Source organism: Pinus tabuliformis, chromosome 5_1 (genome assembly GCF_031772625.1).
Source record: "Pinus tabuliformis cultivar Carrire ecotype Pingquan chromosome 5_1, CPIR1, whole genome shotgun sequence".
NCBI classification, from domain to species: domain Eukaryota; kingdom Viridiplantae; phylum Streptophyta; class Pinopsida; order Pinales; family Pinaceae; genus Pinus; species Pinus tabuliformis.
In genome coordinates this window covers 238,839,327-238,859,825 of record NC_142305.1, presented here as the reverse complement: position 1 = coordinate 238,859,825, position 20,499 = coordinate 238,839,327, and the positions used below count along the sequence as shown (strand labels likewise).

The 20,499-nt window shown below is 37.9% G+C and overlaps 1 protein-coding gene across 2 annotated transcripts in view; it reads right to left on the bottom strand.

Annotated features, from left to right (window-relative positions):
- The window catches only part of LOC149164291 (ARM repeat superfamily protein), a 275,018-nt gene that overhangs the window by 122,602 nt on the left and 131,917 nt on the right, over nt 1–20,499 (bottom strand). For both annotated transcript variants that reach the window (XM_089432017.1, XM_089432016.1), the window contains one exon: nt 13,179–13,292. In XM_089432017.1, coding sequence (XP_089288143.1) covers nt 13,179–13,292 — 114 coding nt within the window. The remainder of the gene's footprint in view (nt 1–13,178; nt 13,293–20,499) is intronic.

Below are 20,499 nucleotides of genomic sequence, written 5' to 3'. Positions count from 1 at the left end.
AAACAGAAACAACAAACTTATGTTCCAAAGAATACTGAAGTTTTCACAATCCAATCCTGTGACAACACTTTATCACAAGTTTCTAGTAACCACAAGATTCCACAGAAGATTGATTTAGGATGGTCAAACCCCTTCTTAGTTCGACAATTTTATTTATCACTCCAAGGATCTTATCACTTTGTATCAACAAACATGACAGATCCAAGAGTTCCAAAAGATGTGTATAGATTACAAAGACAAAGAACAAATGATATGCCGTGTCAAAAATAAGCTTTGAAGACAAAGCTTTCTAAAGAGGAAGGCAATGTTATAGATAAAATATTTATAAAAATAATACAAATAATATAAATAGTAATAGTCATAAATAATGATTAATTAATTAGTAATTAGTATTGAAGAGCCATGTCCCTAAGGACATGACCATTTGTGAAGGGGTGCCTTCCTGGGTATATAAGTAGGTCCTCACCCTCATTTGTAATCATATAATATTCTTATTCAATACATTTTATTGTATCCTCAATGGATATTTTCATATTCCAAGTGTTTTGGAGCATTTAACCTGCTATTACGAACTTTGTTCGTTACATAAATTTAGTTACAGAAATTCAACCTAGGCTCGGATTGGATAAAACTGGAAAGCAGAATTAAGGCTTCGATCCTGACAAATTTAGCAAGGTGAGTTAGGTCTTTAGCTTGACAAAATTAGCAACAATTCAATCCAAGGTTTGGAGTGGATAAGGTTAGCAACATGAATCAAGGTTTTCAAAAGTCAAAAGACAAATACCATAATAGCAATTCAAATTACGGTTTGGAACAGCAATCTAGGGTTTTAGCATAAAAAAAATTAGCAAAAATTCACATAAATGGAAACCCTTCAAATGGTCGCTACATGCCACAATGAGAATGTGTCCACCTTTTCAATTCAGAATTCACTCACCATCCTTCACCCACTGGGATCCTAGAAACCACTCTAATATTGCACACTCCAACCATGACATCACACCCTATACCTGCTATAAATAAAATTGCTACATATAGACATGCGAGAAATAGGAATCCAACTCCTTAAAAATAGGATTCTGAAAACCTAACTGCTAAATATAGTAGTGCCATGACATTGTTTGCATGCAACCTGAAATAAGCTCATTGTTATCATTAACTTGCAAATAATAAAATTATGTAACCAACTTTGACATGTGGAACTCAAAACTTTGGCTCCTAGAAAATAGAAATACAACTAAAAATAGCAGCTTCCATAATCTGACAAAACTATATAGCAAGCTCTAATCACTATGAAACGATAGATATGCCTACATATCTAACCAACTTTATGGAATCTATCTTAATCCTCCAGTTCTGCACACAATTTAGGGATAAACAATGGCAACTTAAGAGGACATCCTCCCCTCATGGGATGTTGAGAACATTAGGATCTTTGTACTTTCCAACTCTGGAAAACTAATCACTAGAAACCTGGCTCGTGAACTAAAGTGCATGTCCATTGGGCAATGGGATAAAAGGCATGCTTCCTTTGATAATCTACTAGGATGAGGATCCCACTACACATGCCCATCAACAACCACAACCTACAAAACATCTATCCTTTCATGCTCCTCCCACTAGAATGATGAGCTAAAGTTGACAACTAGGTGAATTCCACCTATTTAAATGTTGATTATGAAAACATCCACCACGCACAAAGAAACTTACCCCTAAGACGGGGACAAGGGACAGACAAGACATGCAAATTCTAGTGTCCAAAACGGGGCACGTAAACCCCCCGAAACAGGACACATAGTACATATTATATATATATATATATATATATATATATATATATATATATATATCAATGATTTCATATTACACAAATTCTCATTCATGATACAAATTCAAACATAGATCTAGATTCTACATTGTAAATTTGTAAATTGTAACATTAAGCATACATATTACAAATACAATCGTGACAGATTCCCCAATGACCCAATAGGAGAAAGACAAGAAACTGCAATTTTATCATTAAGTCATCTCTTATGACATACTTCCATAAGGTATATTTACTGTCTTGACCCTATCATCTTTCCAAATTTATTTTGCCCTTAGCATTTGAAGTTGTTGCAGCCCCACTTCCAACAGAGGGAACACTTGTAGACCCTGATGAAACTAGAACAGAAGGGGCATCACCAATGGGAACATTCTTCCCCTTCTTTTGCCCCTTCCCTGTTTCCCTTGATTAAGCCATGAATGCTATAAAAATATAAAGAAAAGATGCACTAGAATGTAAACAAAATGTACAAGAAACTATCGTAACAAAAATGGAAAAAAATGGAAGCAAAATGCACTTACTGGTTGCTTGAATCACCTCCAAAACGCTCCTAAACCCTTTGCCACTCGCTCCCACACACCCACAACAAGAGAGAGACACAAGAAAGAGGAGAAAGCGGGCCAAACCGGGCATAAAAAACCCCGTGACACACTTTTCTATAGGGACACGTCTGTCGAAATCGAGCACGCTCGACCACGCGAATCCCATGTGTTTGGACATGCTCGAACACGCGAATCCCGTGTGTTTGGACACGCTCGAACACGAATTGGACACGTGTCCCTCGAGAATCATGTCCAACACATGGGATTCGAGACACAACGAGGGGGAGGATGAATCCAGTTTCTTAGGTTGTAAGGTACTGTTGAAATTCTAATGTTCTATGCTATAGCAATTACTTATTTCAAAAAATTCTTTTAGCTGCAATATTAGGTAAGAAATTGTAAATAGAACATAAACCAAATGCACAATAGAAGGCATCCAAGAACAGAAATGAAACATAGAGAATTTAGGTCCAATGACCAAGGGAAAAACCCAACCAGATTCTTCTTCTATTAGATATCAATTATTTAGTAGAGATACAAAGTACAATGCAATGTTTTTAAAACCGGAACCGGTGACCGGACCGGTCCACCTAATGAACCGGTTTACCGACCGGAACCGGTCTAACCGGGACTGGTTTGGTCTAAATGAACCGATTTTAAAAAAATACATTAAATAATTAATTTTTAATGAAACAAAACTATTTTTAAGATGTAAAACCATGATTCCAAGCCAATAGAGACAAAATATGCAAAGTTTGCTCATTTATATACCATGTAAAGGTGAATATATCAAAATGGCACCGAGTACAATACATATCATCGACAAAATAGCAAAATACATAAGAAATGAGGCTCTAAATGACCTATAAAGTCCAAGCTGTTGAAACTTGAAGCTTTGGAAATGTTCTAAATGGATAAACAACAGAGATAGAACATCATGTTTTTGTCAAATAGGTCTAACTCGGGTGGTTGAGAGAAGAAACTGTTACCTTCCCCACCAGAGTTCAAACCCTACAGATGACATGTTCACTATTTGTGAGGCAATCGACATTGAGGCTCTTCATAAGCTATGAGGAATACCTCTCGCTTATTGGGCTGGAGGGTGGGGTGATAAATTGGATGTAAACAACAACAACAAAATTGTCATTTTTCTGGTAGGGATAAAGAAAGAAAAAATTATCGGTGGAGAGTTATGAACCCCATGTCCACATTATCTCAGTCCGAGTTCAATGTGGGGAGCTGTCAAATTCAGCTAAAGCATGCTCTGTTCTATGGCTCTATGCCCATCAAGGTATGAACTGGGATCATTTGTGTTAACAACTTAACACCCCATTTTAACCATTGACCACAGCCCAACAAACCAGACATACGATGTCATCTGCTACCTGAGCACATTTCATAATCCTTTCTTGCTATTTATGGCCTAGTTCAGGGTTAAATTTGAGCTTCTTAGTGCAATGGGGGCACAATCAGCTTCCTTGACACTGGGAGATAATCAAAGAGATGTGGCAAAAGCAGGCTTTAAAAGATATTCTGAAGCAACCAACATATGTGAGGCACTTACCAAACGGGTTCCATGCAGGTTACAGGAAGGCTATGCTCTCAATAACTTTGGCAACTATCCCTTTGAAGAATTTTTTTTTGCAACTTCTGTGAAAGAATTCATTTAAAGGGGCATGAAAATTGTTGTACTTTTGACAGAAAATCTCAGATGTGCAGTAGTTAATAACTTAATACCATTACAGGCATTCGAATACAAAAAAGTAAAATGGTTATGCAAGAACAAATATTAAGGATCTTTATCAAACTAAACTACACATAAAAAAAATACTACTGCTTCATTCAAGAACACTTTGGATGGACTTTCAGATACCTGTGTGCCAAATTAACAAGCTTTTCATTCACAAGACCATGGTAGACTCCAATGACCTCTGCTCCTTCCATACCTAGCAAATCACTTTGAATTCCAGTTATAGGATCTTTCATAACAATATATCACACTTTTACTTCCCCCCCAAAACCCCTAAACCACAGGCAAAATCCCTTTTTTTGCATGTTTCAGTGGGCGTGCCTAAAATCGACCGGTTTAGGACAGAACCGGCCGGTTTGATACAAACCGACCGGTTCTGTCCTAAACCGGTCGGTTTTCACCGGTTAGGGCTAAAAAATGGAGAAATGCCCTATCAAACCGGGTTTTTTGGCCGGTTCGGACCAGCAGCCTTGCTAACCGGCCGGTTTGACCTGTAACCGGTTTTCAAAAACAGTTTTAAAAACACGGGTACAATGAGAGATCAAGAGAATGAGTACGTTCACCCAAATCTGAACAAGTTGTAGCATGAAGATCATTGGTAGCAGCGGCTGATGCAAACACTAAATCAACCTTAAACTTCTGCTCTTACTCTCCAAGTCTCTCCCTCTCTCACAATCTTTTTCAAATCTCTCCAACTCTCTTTCTCAAGTTTGAATCCTTCTTTCACAATGCACATGTAGTGAGTAGATGGGATGATATGAGATATATATATAGAAGGAGCAACAAATTCTAGTCAAAAAGGAGTAATACGCATGCATTGAGGAAGAGTAATATATGCCATTTAGGGAGTGTAACTCATGTCATTATGAAGAGGCAATGCATGCCTTGTAACTTATGTCATTAAGGGGAAGGCAATGCATGCCTAGATGGGGGAATCTCACATGGCTTAGTAACTTATGCCATAAAGGAGAGAGTGTAACATATGCAATAAAGAGTGCCTAAGAGGAATCTTTTGTGACATGCTTTAATGAGTGAGTAAGAGAGTGTAACGTATACATTAAGTGAAAGAGAGTAACAGATGCATTAATTGAGGGAAGTTACATATGACATGATTGAGTGTCATGATTGAGAGACATGAATTTCCTTCTAATAATAATATAATAGTATCATAGAGGATAATAGTAATAATAATAATGATGATGATTAAGTCGAGATTGAACTATTAGGGTTGATTAAAGATAACTTAAGTGATTTTCCATCAACTATACTTGATTACCAATTGATGCAATGTGATTTACAATTTTTGGAAGGTCGTGCTTGAGATGATAGACATGACTTTCTATTTTTAGAAAGTCACTCCAGAATTGTCAGAAATGAAATTTTATTTTAGGAAATTCATCCATGAGATGCCAATTTTCAACACTCCCTCTCAACTGAGGAACTTCTTTTTGTAACAAAGATCTTGGCTTTCTTTGGTCATCTCTAATCTCCTCTCCTCTGGAACAATGATGTCACAATCTAATGAAACAGAATCATCATAGGGGAGATTCATCCATCACCCTATATCCATTGATCTTCTCACCTTGACACAGACTTGGGGGACTTACCACTTTTCAACACATGGCAAGGATCATGCACAATGAAGCTTCACCACAGGAGTCAAGTGGTAGAACACCTGCATCCACAAATTTTGGGGGGGTTACCACTTGTCAACACATGACAAGGATCACGTATAACCAAGACTCATTTTTGCTTGGGGGGATTACCACTTGACAAGGATCCCGCACAACCAAGCTTCATATCTGCTTGGGGGGATTACCACTTGACAAGGATCGCGCACAACCAAGCTTTACCACACCCATTGAACAGATGGGTGGTAATCCCAACAAACCCAGCTTGTGGGTAGGATGCATACTAGGGTATACTCTTGGCAAGTCCTAGACTTGATGGTAGGGGGGATTACCACTTGTCAACACATGACAAGGATCACGCACAACCTACAGTCAAGAGTTCCCTCAACCCTAGGAGCTCTCCTAGATCCATTCCCAACATGGGAGCTCAAACAACAGGGAAGATCATAGCTCAGTGTTCTCAATCATCCATGACCGCCCCTACCAAGAAGGGTCACATCCGTCCATCCAAGGTCCTCTCTGAATACCAAAAACTTCCTTTTTGGCAAAGGTTTGGTAAGTATGTCATCTATTTGATCATCAGTTGCAATATGATGGAGCCTCACTACTCCTCTCCGCACCATATCCCGGATATAGTGATATTTGATCTCAATGTGCTTGGACTTGTCATGGAACACGACATTTTCTGCAAGTCGAATCCCACTCTTTTTGTCACAGTATATTACTATCATATCTAGTACATGCTCAAACAGCTCTCCAAGGAGATTCCTCAACCATACTGCCTCACAGCTAAACATTCTAGCAGCAATGTACTTGGCTTCATCTGTGCTAAGGGCTACAGACTTCTGCTTTCTGCTCACCCAATATATTATGGCAAATCCCAAGCTAAAGGAGCATCCAAATGTGCTCTTTCTATCAGCAAAGTTACCAGCCCAATCAGCATCAAAGTACTCATGTAGTCTCACATATTGGGCAGTATATCTCAATCCAAGATTGATGGTCCCATGCAGGTATCTCAGCACATGCTTTGCAACAATCCAGTGTGCATGTAATGGCTTAATCATATATTGGCTCAAAGTATTGACCGCAAAACATAAGTCTGGTCTAGTGTTCAATAAGAACATCAGTGCCCCAATCAGTTGTTGATACTCAGAAGGATTAACCAAATAAGGTCCTGTAGCTTCACCACATAACTTTTTGAAATTCATTAGCCAAATAAGGTCCTGTATATACATGGGTAACAAGGCACATATATGTGTCATCATTTACTGTTCTGTTGAGTCTCATACAATAGATAATTGATCCCATGTTTTATGATGCCCTGTATCTGTTTAGGCATAGTTCAATAGCTACAACTTTATTATTTTGAGAACACATGTTCATTACATTTTTCTATAAGAAAAAAAATCATTATATTCATGGGATTTGAATATACAAGTTGCTATCTTTACATATCACAATTCAGCTTTTTCCACTCCTTTCCTATGAGAGGAAGTACAGCTTTTCTTTACATTTGTGCTGTATGGCCCCATGCACTTAGCCTACAAAAAATAAACAAAAATATGACTGCTCCTGTCATCACTGCTTTACTGATAACGTTCCAAAAAAGATGTATTTGTGGCAGGGATGCTTTCTGAGAACACAACTAAAGATTTTTCATGGATAGATTAGGATATTTCAAATTAACCAAGTTAGTACTGTAAAGTCATGGAATTGGACTACAATAACAGCATACAAATCTCACAGTGAGGCTTTTTGTGATTAAATCACAATAATTTCTCTCATTTTGGTGACTTTCCTTTCTTTCAAGATTTCAAGTTCTTGCCTGCAATTTTTGGTGCACATATGCTAAAAACTAATGTCTTCTTCAAAACTATGATAAAATCCATCCCTATTATAATATCAGATAAGATAAGAGGAGAATTTTATTGATGTCCCAGAAATGACCACAATAGTGAGTCAATGGGACTCAGAAGTGCAACCATTGTAAATACATAGTAGGAGTGCAAAAGCAACTAACACGAATCTACAAAAAGCAAATAAAATAACTGGCCTCAATACTTTTTATGGATCATTTTATTAGCAGGTCCATTTTCAAGCATTAGTGTAGTTGAAATAAAAACTGTGAATAGTACCTGTTAGAAATCAGAAGGAAATTGAACCAATCAGTGAAACAGGAATCGGCGATTTTCCCGATTAATCGCGATTCTAACTCTAATCGGCCGCCAAACGAGCAGATTCGAAACTTCCCGAGTCAAATCGCGTTGACCGAGTTTGACTCGTGGTCAACGCGATTTTGACTCGCGCGTCGTCCGATTATTCCGATCTGCGTCTTTTTCCCGAGTCCCGCCAAAAAATTTATCGGGTTCTGGGTTTTTGTTTGGGTGATTTATGGCGTTATCGAGCTGCCGGCGTCCATTATCCCGCGTCCAGACTCCATACACCCGCGTCCAGGCTGTCGGCGTCCATTATCCCGCGTTCAGTGTCCACCGTCCAGAACCGAGCTGCCGGCGTCCATTCTCCCGCATCCACCGTCGACAGTGGAACTGGACACCCCGCCGCAGAGCCTCGAAGCTGAAGCTGCATTGCTGAGATTCGAGGATCGTATCGACCGCGACGTATACTTGGCAACCTGCGCAGTGCGTGAGCCTTCAGGAGTCCTGGATCATCAACGTACTGATTACCAGATCTCACTGTCTCAGTAATGCACAGTTAAAGACTTTCATCAACGTACTGAAGTCGTTTCTTAACACTCAATTTATCAGTTCCCTTTTCTACGAGTGAGGAACATCACGTTCATGTTTCCATTTTTCAATGTTTCCATTGCTTATCGTGTTTGTGAATGATGTGTGCCACTGTGCTATCAGTTAGTTTATATGACTTGTCTTTGGTTGCTTCGAAAGTTCGAACCATACTAGTCTCTGTCTTATTTACCTTTCTCTCTGAAATTTTACATATTTCCTTATCTGAAATCTAAAAAATTTAGAGCTGTAGATAGTGCTAAATCAATGTTACCTTTCCAACTGCCCATTTTCTTGGTCCCTTCCAGGAGCCAAACCTTCGTTGACTATTGCAAGTCCTCTGCTGCTAAGTTTGCTAGCAGGTATGCTACCTGGTTAGCTACCTGGTTAGTTGATCTCCTTACATTGATAAATTCTATTTGGTCAAAATTTCTGATTGCCTCTTTGGGCCTTATTATCTGTCTCTTCAGCTCCAAAGAGGCCTGTCTTCCTGTTTCTTATCTGATCTTGAAATATAAAAAGTTTTGGGTCTCCTGTTTGACTCACACAAATTGGGTCTTCCTGTATATATATCAAGGGTTGTCAAACAGGTGACCCAATTGACATGCTATATATTATTATATACCAAATGAATACATGCCTAAATGCATCTAAGATGTATGACAAGGATGTGCGTATATATCAAATGGGTCCACCTTTTTCTTGGGAACAAAAAGGCCTTTATATTATTGTGGCAAAAGCCATGCATATTTACGTACAGTACAAAACTTGAGGTGCTGGAGGACAGCCACCAGGCCCACCATTCTTCTATTATCTATAGTCTATACTAGATTTATAATTTCTAAAGATCAAGCAGATATATTATATAGGATGTCAATTGAAATTTGAGAGTCTGAGACCCAATTGACATGCTATATAATATCTGCTATATATATATTTGATATTTTTTTCCAAACCCCATCCATATTCCAGTAACCTTAACATGGTTACAATGTTACATGACTCAAACTGACCTTTGAAATTGTTCAAGGACTCAAAGTCTCAAAGTCTCAAACAGTTTAAAGCAAATTAGGATTCAGGAACCAATATGGTTTTGTAACAAAGATTATTTTTATCAGCTCTTGTTTCCATTTTTGTTTCAAGCAATGCCATGAAATTCAGACATAGTGTTGATAACATATTTTAAATTTTTGGATCATTTTTAAATTTGATTTTTTGTTGTCTTTCGCAGGAGCCACAAATAAAATAGAAGCCAAACTCTCAAATCTTAACAGAAGCCACAAATTAAACACAAGTTCAAAGCAACAACAATGCCGAGAGAGCGAGACTTTGCTTGGGCTTATTGTGACAAGATTCCCGGAAAATCCACGCTCCTTTGTAAATTTTGCAAAAAGGAATGTAGTGGAGGCATTTATAGATTCAAGTTCCACCTTGCAAAAATACCTGGCCATGATATAGGTCTTTGCGGCAAGGTTGACGACAATGTCAAATACCAAGCAGCCTTGGCAATTGAGATGTTAGAGCAGCATAATGCCAAGAAAGCAAAGCAAAATGCTGAAATAGGAACTGTTGGAGTTGAATCAGTTGATACTTTTTCTGCCACTAGCCCCATGTCACCTCAATCTGTTGAATCCTCAATGTCGTTCCCAAGTTTTCCACACATGCCTCCAAGGCCAAGTTAAACTCAAAGCCATGCCAGTCCTTCAACTCCTTCCTTCAACACTGGAGGTGGAAACATAAACACCTTTTTGCTCCCCGCACAAAACCCGGTTCCCAACCTACCTTGGATGGCACTGGTTGGAAAAAAAATATCTATAGTCAGGCAAGGAAGGCCATTGCTAACTTTTGGTACTATTCTGACATACCTTTCCACTGTGCCAGAAGTCCTTATTGGCAAGCTATGATTGATGCAATTGCTGCTGCAGGTCCAGGGTTCAAAGCCCCTACATCAGAGAGCCTTAGGACAGATATGTTGTTAGAGAGTGTTGAAGATGTCATGCTTGTGCTAGCTGAGTTTCGTTCATCATGGGTAGAAACAGGGTGCACCATCATGAGTGATGGATGGACAGATCAGAGGAATAGAACTTTAATAAATTTCCTTGTATCTTGTCCCGCAGGCACAATGTTTCTCAAGTCAGTGGATGCTTCAGATAAGGTTAAGACTGCCCAACTTATCTGTGAAATGATGGAGGAAGTCGTTCAAGAAGTGGGAGAAGAAAATGTTGTACAAATTGTCACCGATAATGCAGCGAATTATATGGCTGCTGGTAGACTTTTTTAAATGAGGCACCCCACTATTTTTTGGACCTCTTGTGCTGCCCATTGCATAGATTTAATGCTTGAGGACATTGGTAAGCTTCATTGGATTCATGAGGTTGTGGAGAAGGCAAAATCCATAACCAAATACCTATACAACCACACTATTGTCCTAAACACTATGAGAATATACACTGAAGGTAAAGAAATTGTTCGACCTGCAGTGACTAGATTTGCAACAAATTTCATATCTTTGCAATCTGTGGTTGAGCAAAAGATAAATCTGAAGAGGATGTTCTTGGGACCTGAGTGGATGGGATCTAAACATTCCAAGACCCCTGAAGGCATCGAAATTGCTGCACTTGTGTTTAATGATGGCTTCTGGAAAGATGTTGAAGAGATTATTGCTGTGACGGAGTCCCTTGTTAGAGTTCTCAGGTACTTTTAGTCTTTTAACTTTTTCATTTTTTAAATTTCATTTCAAGCTTCTTTTTATTTACAATGTTTCATATTTCTTTAAATTTGAATGCTTGAACTTTCAGGATGGTTGATGGTGACAAACCCGCTATGGGTTACATTTATGAGGCGATGGATCTCGCAAAGGAGGCCATCAAAAGAAGATATGGTGATGATGAGACAAAGTATATGCCTCTTTGGGACATTATAGATGCACGTTGGGATAGGCAATTGCATTCCCCCTTACATGCTGCTGGGTACTTCTTAAACCCACAATATTTTTATGATAAGAGCAAATTTAATGAGGATGGGGAGGTTGGCAGAGGACTTATGACATGCTTGGAAAGGTGCTTCCCTGATCCAGAACAACAAAGTCGTGTCTTTTCCCAACTACAAGATTATAGGGCACCATCTAAATTGTTTGCCTATACCAGTGCTATAAGACAAAGGTCAAAGATGTTGCCAGGTACCCAGCTTGAAGGCTTCATCAATTCATTAAATTTGTTTAAACTTTATTTTGTATGTTAAATGTTTTATTAAATTTTCTTTTCTTTTTAAGTTTTTACTATTTACTAATTTGGTACTTCTAATCTTCTACTCACAAACCCTTACCACTTGCTAGGTCTTTGGTGGCAAAACTTTGGTAGTGATACGCCAGGTTTGAAGAGATTTTCCATTCGAATCTTAAACCAAGCATGCAATGCTTCAGGTTGTGAACGCAACTGGAGCATGTTTGAGAAAATACATTCTAAGAAGCGCAACCGATTGACACAAAAGCGCTTGAATGACCTTGTATTTGTCCATTACAATCTACGACTTCGCAACAAACAAATACAAGGTGAGATTCGAGAGCTTGAATTTGAAGGTTTCATAATCTAGTTCGTACTTTAAAAGTTTAAAGTTCAAACTTCAAAGTGAAATTTTAATTCACATTTCAATGTCTCATGATAATGACAGGTATTGATCATTCACCAATCGACCTTGAAGAGTTAGATTTGCAAGCTACAAATGCGGCAGAATGGGTTCAATTAGATGAGCCTCCTCTTTTCAGCCTTCATGACTTGGAGAACTTTGAGAGTCAAGCAAGCGAAGGAGCGGGAGGAATCGCTTCTAGTTCTCACTCTTAAGAGTCTTAGACTCTTAGTTGCTGATTTTTTTCTGATTAGTATGCAGTTTTTAACTTTTTTGTAAACTTTTAGAAGCATATGCTTCTGAGGACTCAAGACTCGGTGCTTTGGATCATGTGTGGACTCATAACATATATGAGATACTTATTTACTCATGATATTTTGGACATCTATTGATATTATGCATTGTTTGGACATACCTTTACCCAATATTAATGAAAAATGGTTTTTTTAATTCAATATATGTGTATATTTTTATTTAATGAATTTGCCGATTTTTTCCCGATCCGATTAAAACTTTCGCTCTTTTGCCTCGCCGATTTATTGCCGATTCCGTGTCTGGTAACATTGGAACCAATTATTTATCTTATAATTATATTGAAGACAAAACTTAAAGAATGATTGTCACCTGTTATTGTGCATTCATTTCCAAAATCCATTCTATTGGGACATCACCAATTGCAACCAACTAGATCAACTCCAACGGCACTTTCAGCTAACAGTATTGATACACATAACTTCAATATTTCAAGATACAATTTATAACACTAAGACCAGCATAGGGAATAAAGCTGAAAATCTTGACTTCTACAGATAACATTCAGGTGCTTGTCATGAATCTTCTGGTAAGTGAAGTATGGAATGTATCTAAAAAGAACAAGATTCCATTTGCAACAGGGGAGGAGACAGATGGGTATGACATTAATTAAAATGGTAACTTTCATGTGGGAGGAATATTTTTCATTCTCAGTGCATACTGTACAAATCAAAATCTCAAAGCTCATCAAGAAAAATCCTCGTATATATTGCCACTGTTCATTCTAATGCAGTCGGCAGAGTACCACACCTGTTTTCCTGCAAGAGGTAGTAGAAGAGCAGGCCAGAAAAATTGAGAGGTAAGAAGTAAATTGGACAGCTGTGTTTCAGCATCAAAGCAACAATTCCGAATGGTGCCTGAAACCTGTCATAGAACAGAATATTGCATGAGGCCAGGCAGTTCATTGGAATGTCATGAGACCCAACAATTACCTGATTCAGAAGAGAGAGATCCCAAAAGCATAGTAATAAAACCTTATTGAAAGAATCATATAATAAGACAGATTATTTCTGCACAGAAAGTGACCTGCAAATCTTTCTGCTGGAAACATCCTACTGAAGTTATACAGTCCCTGTTCCTAAGCTAATACTTTTATGATTAATCTCCATAAGCATTTCATGTGTCAACTCTAGTAAGATAAGCCATCATTAACTCTAACTTCTTACTGTTTCAAGTGGCATTCATATCAGCTTTAAATAGACAAAGAATCACAGATGCTAGAGAAGATGGCATCTGTAGACTCAGCTAGATTGAAATAAATTAAATGACCATTTATAATCAAATTTCCTGTCAACTAGAAGGTAAGGAGCAAGTGGTACTGTCTTTCAGAGACTCCAGCTATCCTCCAATAATCAAGATCAGTTATTTGTAGCACACTCATTATATGAGAATTTTTTCTCCATGGGAGGAAATTTATGCAAATGCATTTACAGTCAGCTCCATACACACACAGGATGATCGCATCATTCCTTCAACTCATTTCATCTGAATAATGGAAAAAACACCAAACCCCCTATCTGCATTCCCAAACACCAAACCCCCTATCTGTATTCCCAAAGGTAAGTGAACAAATTAAACTCACCATCAGACTCACAGCCAGAACTCACAGAGGCATAGCACTTTGACCTCGAATGGGAAGAAAGAAAGAAATTATATTATTGTCCACAATTGACCAAATAGGCCAATGGGACCAGAAAGGACAAGCCATTACAGCAATCTGGCAATGCTATAATTCATAGATTTTAAACAAAAAGGAAACATAAATGATTATATGCACAAGTGGGAAGTTCTTGCAACAAGACAAAGGAGATTTATAGATGAACAGTTGCTGAAAATGTATATCTGTGGGTTAAAGGATTAAATCCGTAGTGAAATAAAACTATGGAACCATGAAACTATTGAGGCTGCTAAATATGCAGCAAAACTAATTGAACAAAAAAACGAAGTAAATAGACCATCATTCACCAACGAAAACTGGCATCAATACCCAAATAAGAAAGGGGTAAGGAAATGTAGATATTTTGGAGACAAATGGTCGCCAAGTCATGGATGCAACAATAAGAAACTATATACTTGCAAAGCAAAGGACTTGGACACATCTAGTCATGAATCAGAGAGAGGGGAAAAGAGGAAAAACAATTGTTGTGTGGAAAAAATCGAACTCCATGACATAGATGTGAAGACATGTCATTGTGCTACTATAGAATTGTGGATGGCAAGCAGGTAGAAGTATAGAAGCCATATGATGAAATCACTACAACATACAACATAGATTCAGACCATGATGAAACACTGCAAAAAAATATCACTAGCTTCAATCTCATGTGCCTAGCAAAACAAGAATGAAGAAAACAAACTTCAAGAAAAGATAATTATTACAAAAGACCAAATACAACCACTGATGTAACAGACATAATAATAAACAATAATGATTTAAACATAATAATAAATAATAATGAATTAATGTAAAGGTGTTTCTTATTAAAAAGATGTCTCTTCTTATGAAAAGGCACCCCGCCTAGTATTTATAATGAGCGCTTCTCATTGTAAGATCATTGATCCAAAATTTATTAATAATATCTATTTACAATTATACTTTGCATATGATTCTGCTTGTTACAATGGTATTAGAGCCACGTTCCACATTCCCTGCACCCTGTTTTGCTGTCCTTACATGTGTCGTGTCATCTGCAGACATGTGATCGTGATCCGACAGCATTGTTTCGTTTTTAGAATGTTGTTGTCGCCATTGATCCTAAGTATTGTTCTCCACCCTATGTCAGCTATTCTTACCATTGTGTCTCGTTTCCTGCCACTAGTTCCCATCCCTTGCCACAGTCGCGCCCCTTTTCTGTCAACCGCGCCTATACCTCGCCACTGTCACACCCCTCTACTGTCATCGTAGGTGTTTCCTCTAGCCGTTGTGTAACATAAAAACCATGCTGAAGCACGAAGACTGATAGCTTGAAGACTTGAATGTAAAAATACACACAGGTATTTAAAATAATAATTTATTAATATATATATATATATAATGTATAACAGGTATTTAAAATAATAATTTATTAATATATATATATAATGTATAGGATGATATATGATTACAATGAGGACCCGCATATCTATATATATATATATATATATATATATATATCTAAGCAGGTGTTATTTCGTGAATGGGCATGTCTTTTAGACATGCCTTTTCACTTAACTAATGACTTCTTAACATAATCACTACTTGATTACTTAGTATTTATATTATTTATATTTATTTATTTTGTTATGAATTATATTCATAACATAGCCCCTTCCTTTAGAAGCTTTGTCCTCAAAGCTTGTTGATGAAACTTGATCTTTTATCTGCCATGAATGTCTTCTTTTCCCTCTGAGCTCCGATACCACTGTAACATAAAAACTATGCTAAAGCACGAAGACTGATAGCTTGAAGACTTGAATGTAAAAATACACACAGGTATTTAAAATAATAATTTATTAATATATATATATATATATATATATATATATATATATATATATATAATGTATAAGATGATATATGATTACAATGAGGACCCGCATATATATATCTACGCAAGTGTCCTTTCGTGAATGGGCATGTCTTTTAGACATGCCTTTTCACTTAACGAATGACTTCTTAACATAATCACTACTTGATTACTTAGTATTTATATTATTTATATTTATTTATTTTGTTATGAATTATATTCATAACACACGTTGACACCACAGTTGTCACCAACCTTGCTCCTCAGTCGACGTCACTGTGTTTCCCGCCACATCACCTTGTCCCCCATTGTAACCACAGTCTTGTTCACCGTAGTCGTTTACTCTGATTGTTGTTGTCGAACATGATCCCACTCAAAATTTTATAGACTTAATGGTTTTCAAGATTTTAGGATTGGTAGGATTGCAAACATTTTCATTGAATTCTATCATGTACGAGGGCATGTGATTTCCATTTAATCAAGATTCAAGAGCTCTAAGCCTTTTATATACCTTGATATTGGTGGTAATGATGTTGAACTATAATGTTGGCGGTATTGATTGTTGAACTCCCCTGCCATGGCCTTAACAAAAATATACCCTTCACTCAAACAAAAATCATTAGATATACATGTGAAGCTTTCTCTACCATATTATATGATATAGGTTAATGAGATGAACCCTTCACTCAGACCAAAATCATTGCTTAGGTATGTCAAGCTTTTTCTACCATATTTTAAGGTTGAGGAATTTGAGGAGTTTGAAGACTAAGCCAGATAATATTTATGTAGCTCCTACTGATGATCACATTTCTAGTAGTGGTGATGAGTTTGATGATTGATCATGTTGATTAATGATTTGTAGTAGGCTAGTGGCCAAGTCGCTCGTAGCATGGTTTTTGGACTCTAGAGGCCAGATAGAGCGTCATCAATTATGTATTTTGATTTAAACTTCAATCAATTGTAATGATACAATGCCATGATCTCCAAGGGGCAGTGATGATTGGTGCCTGAAATTAGTGTGTGTTCTCTTAGGATTGGCAACACATCCATCTATTATATGATCTGATTCTTTGAGGATCTTCCCAACATCGGGTTCCAGACATATTTTCTACATGTATGTTCACTAAGCAAAGATCGAAACTCGACTTGGGATAAAAACTCAACTTGGCCACAAGTCTTGGCGCTAAGTTGCCTAACTGACTTAGATCTGGACTTAATACAAACATTGGCATGTCCATCACCAATTTTAGTCATATCTCAATTCTTGGGACAAGAAATTCTCATGTATGCTTCACAACCCCTCATACTTTGATCCTAGTTATGCTCTTCCATGTTAGTGACACCAAATTTCACCTTAAGGTTGGGAGTCGAGACATATGAGCTATTGCAAAAAATTTACATATGCTTTAGGTTTCAAGAGCTATGACTCTCCATAGATATTGTCAAGGCCACAAAGATTTCTAACCATGGGATCTACTTAGTACATTCACAATTCGATCCTCCACAAAGTCAAGAGATTCAGAATGGGTCTTCTCATGCTCAACAAGTTAATCAGCATACTCAATCTCAGAGTGATCATAGAGAGGGTAATATATATCAGGGTGACCAAAATTTATGTCTTGAAGATGAGTATTTGCAAATAAAGGGAAACATATCATTTTCAGTACTCTATCAATCATAGTTGCAATCCCAGGAGACCAATCATTGCAATTCCATTGTGTCAGTGCCTCTTTGACTTCAATGCTAACATTACCAACAATCTCCCCCTTTGGCATTGATGGCAACATTGAACATTGCTTCTTCATTGCTTCGTCTTGTTGATTTGGCCCTCCCCCTTTGGTCCTAGGAATTATTTCTCCTTATTGCTCCTTTGGGCATAAAAACTTGCAATGTGTGTTTCTTACTTGTTTATTACCTCCCCTTTTCACATCAATGGCAGGGGGTCGATACCTGCTATGGCTTTCCTGACTTGTAATTGCTCTACCATCCACTTCCATCTGCTGCTCTGCTTTGCTCTGCCATCTGCTGCTCTGCTTTGCTCTGCCATCTGTTGCTCTTCTCTGCCATTTGATTACGATGGCAAGGGATAGGTAACTATTCTATCTTTCCACTAAGTTGTAACTTCTTTGGATTCACTGAAGGCCATGTCAGATTCACCATATATGGTCTGCAATATACTAATAGGTAACGCATATTATGTAATCGCAAAGTATGGTAACACATATCACTACTAACACATACCTCAGGTCCGAGATTCTCTGCTTTGGCATCCGCATACTCAGTTGTTGTTATTGGAATTTTGTATATTCCGCTAACACATAATGTTTTGTCAATGTTGTCAATCTTCAACGTATAATGCTTCTATCAATTCTATCATCAACATATAATACCGCCCACGACCAAAAGTCTACGCAGCTCTGGTATGAACGCATAAGTATGCCTAGCTCTGGTCTGACCGCAAGTGATGAGGATTGCCACAAAAATGCTCCACAATCTTGCTAATGTTCCCATGACTAGACTATGTAACGTATAACATTTTGTGTATTGCATACTATGCAAGGACTAGATTCCCCCAGATTATATAACACCAGACTATTTGCTATCAACCCTACTAACAAACCACAATTCTACTACTCCATGTAACATTTGAGGCTCTCGGGATTAGTATTTGATGACATCTTGTGAAGACACAGTCTCTTCCTTTGTTCATTCATGCAACTTACTCGGCCTTGTAAAGGCATTCTCTCTCTATTGATGTTTCTTTGTTGCCCTGTGTGAAGGCACCATGTATCATTGTTTGTTTACAGGTTGTGACTCATCTCTGCCTTTATTGTTTATTCATGTTGCTCCCCCTGTTCATCTAGCTTTTATTGGTTTAGCTCCACTTGAGATTAGTATGTCTCTGTCGTCATCTCTAATTATTCGTTTACTATATAAGCTTAGTATGAAGTTTGAACATGAATTAGTTGTTGTTCTTGTCCTTTAAACAAAATTTCAATTCCTATGCCCAAAAACAAGCTCCCATTTTATTCAGTATGAATCGTTATGAGGAGGCCTTCATCTTGTTCCTTCGAATCAAGTCAACCCTAGCGAGGGTTGGAGTTGGGATCAACACCAATCACATATGCGCCACTCTAGTAGGTACCCCGGGCCATGTTTGTTGTATTAATGATGAACTGTCAAGATTGTTTTTAACATGAATGATTGAGGGCACCTCAATCATAGACAAGTGCTTTTTAAAGTAATTCTTACCTTCAGTTAGCTCTGGCTTGTAACTCTCTTGTAACCCCAACTGCCCGACCAAGTGAGTTCGAACGAGTCTTGACCTTGTTGTAACCCAAACCTCGCCATAGTCCCAACCCCCAACTTGGGGCAGCACCCACCAACGAAAAAAGGTCCAAGTCAGGAAAGATCATAGTCAACCTATTCGGGCCTGGAGTTAATCGGCAGCTTGATAAAAAATAGAAAATCTTTGATCCGACCTAGTGTGGTGTTGGATAAAGTTGTCATTGATGTCAATAATATGGCAACCTAGGTGCATTGTTGAAGCCTACCCTAGATGAAACACTAAGTACAAACCCTATCCCTAACTACAAATGAAGAAGTAAAACCCTAGCCTGTATTAAGCCCTTGTTGATGCAAACCCTAGGAACCCTAACAATACATGATGCTCTAGCCTTACTAAAGATGCCCATGAAACCCTAACAATATATATCCCTATCTATATGATGGCAAGCCCTAAATTGTTAAGCATGGCCTAATGATGTATCAATGAAGGAGCCTATTGACCGCTGAGAGTGGCACCTAAACTTTTTGAAGACTCCATGCCTGAGGATATGTTAGAGGCTTCATGTACCATCAGAGTTCAAATATCATTAGAGTTTTTTAACTCTAACTTCTTCTTCTCATCTTCTTTTATGTTGTACTCAGATTTTGCAAGCCCTGCGGGGATGATGTAAAGTGATGCTAGTGTGATGAATTGACGCATGTAACAAGCCAAGGTAACTTGGGACATTGTCATCAAGAGAGTTTACTCCGGGAGGTTTCTTTTACTTGGTAAATTATTAGGTACTTTCGGTGACCTAATAATTAATTGAGTTTTTTCCTCAAAGCATAACCCCAAATCCGGAGTGCGCTTGATGGCGAGGCCTTGGGTCAATCCTAGTGTCTAGAGTCATTGTTGTTGGAAACCTAATCCGCTAAGGGTTATGGTGAGGAAGTTTAACAGTCAAAGGTAGTCCAAGAGACCTTGGAAGATGAATCCAAGAGTCACTCCATTGTATTATAAATGTATATCATGTGAATAATATAGGCATCTAATGCTTATCTTTCATATTCGTTCATTGCCATGGTTGTGTTTAACATGGAATCAGAGCAGGTGAATTTTGGCCCTGCTCCAATTTGAGCCACTAGTTTTTATAGCCTTTGTCAGTCTTGTTGTGTTTCTACTTGTCTTACCACTCTACCCATTTCATTGTTATGTGCCTCTTATAGAAACGCTCCAAGAGTCACTCCATTGTATTATAAATGTATATCGCGTGAATAAGATAGGCATCTAATGCTTA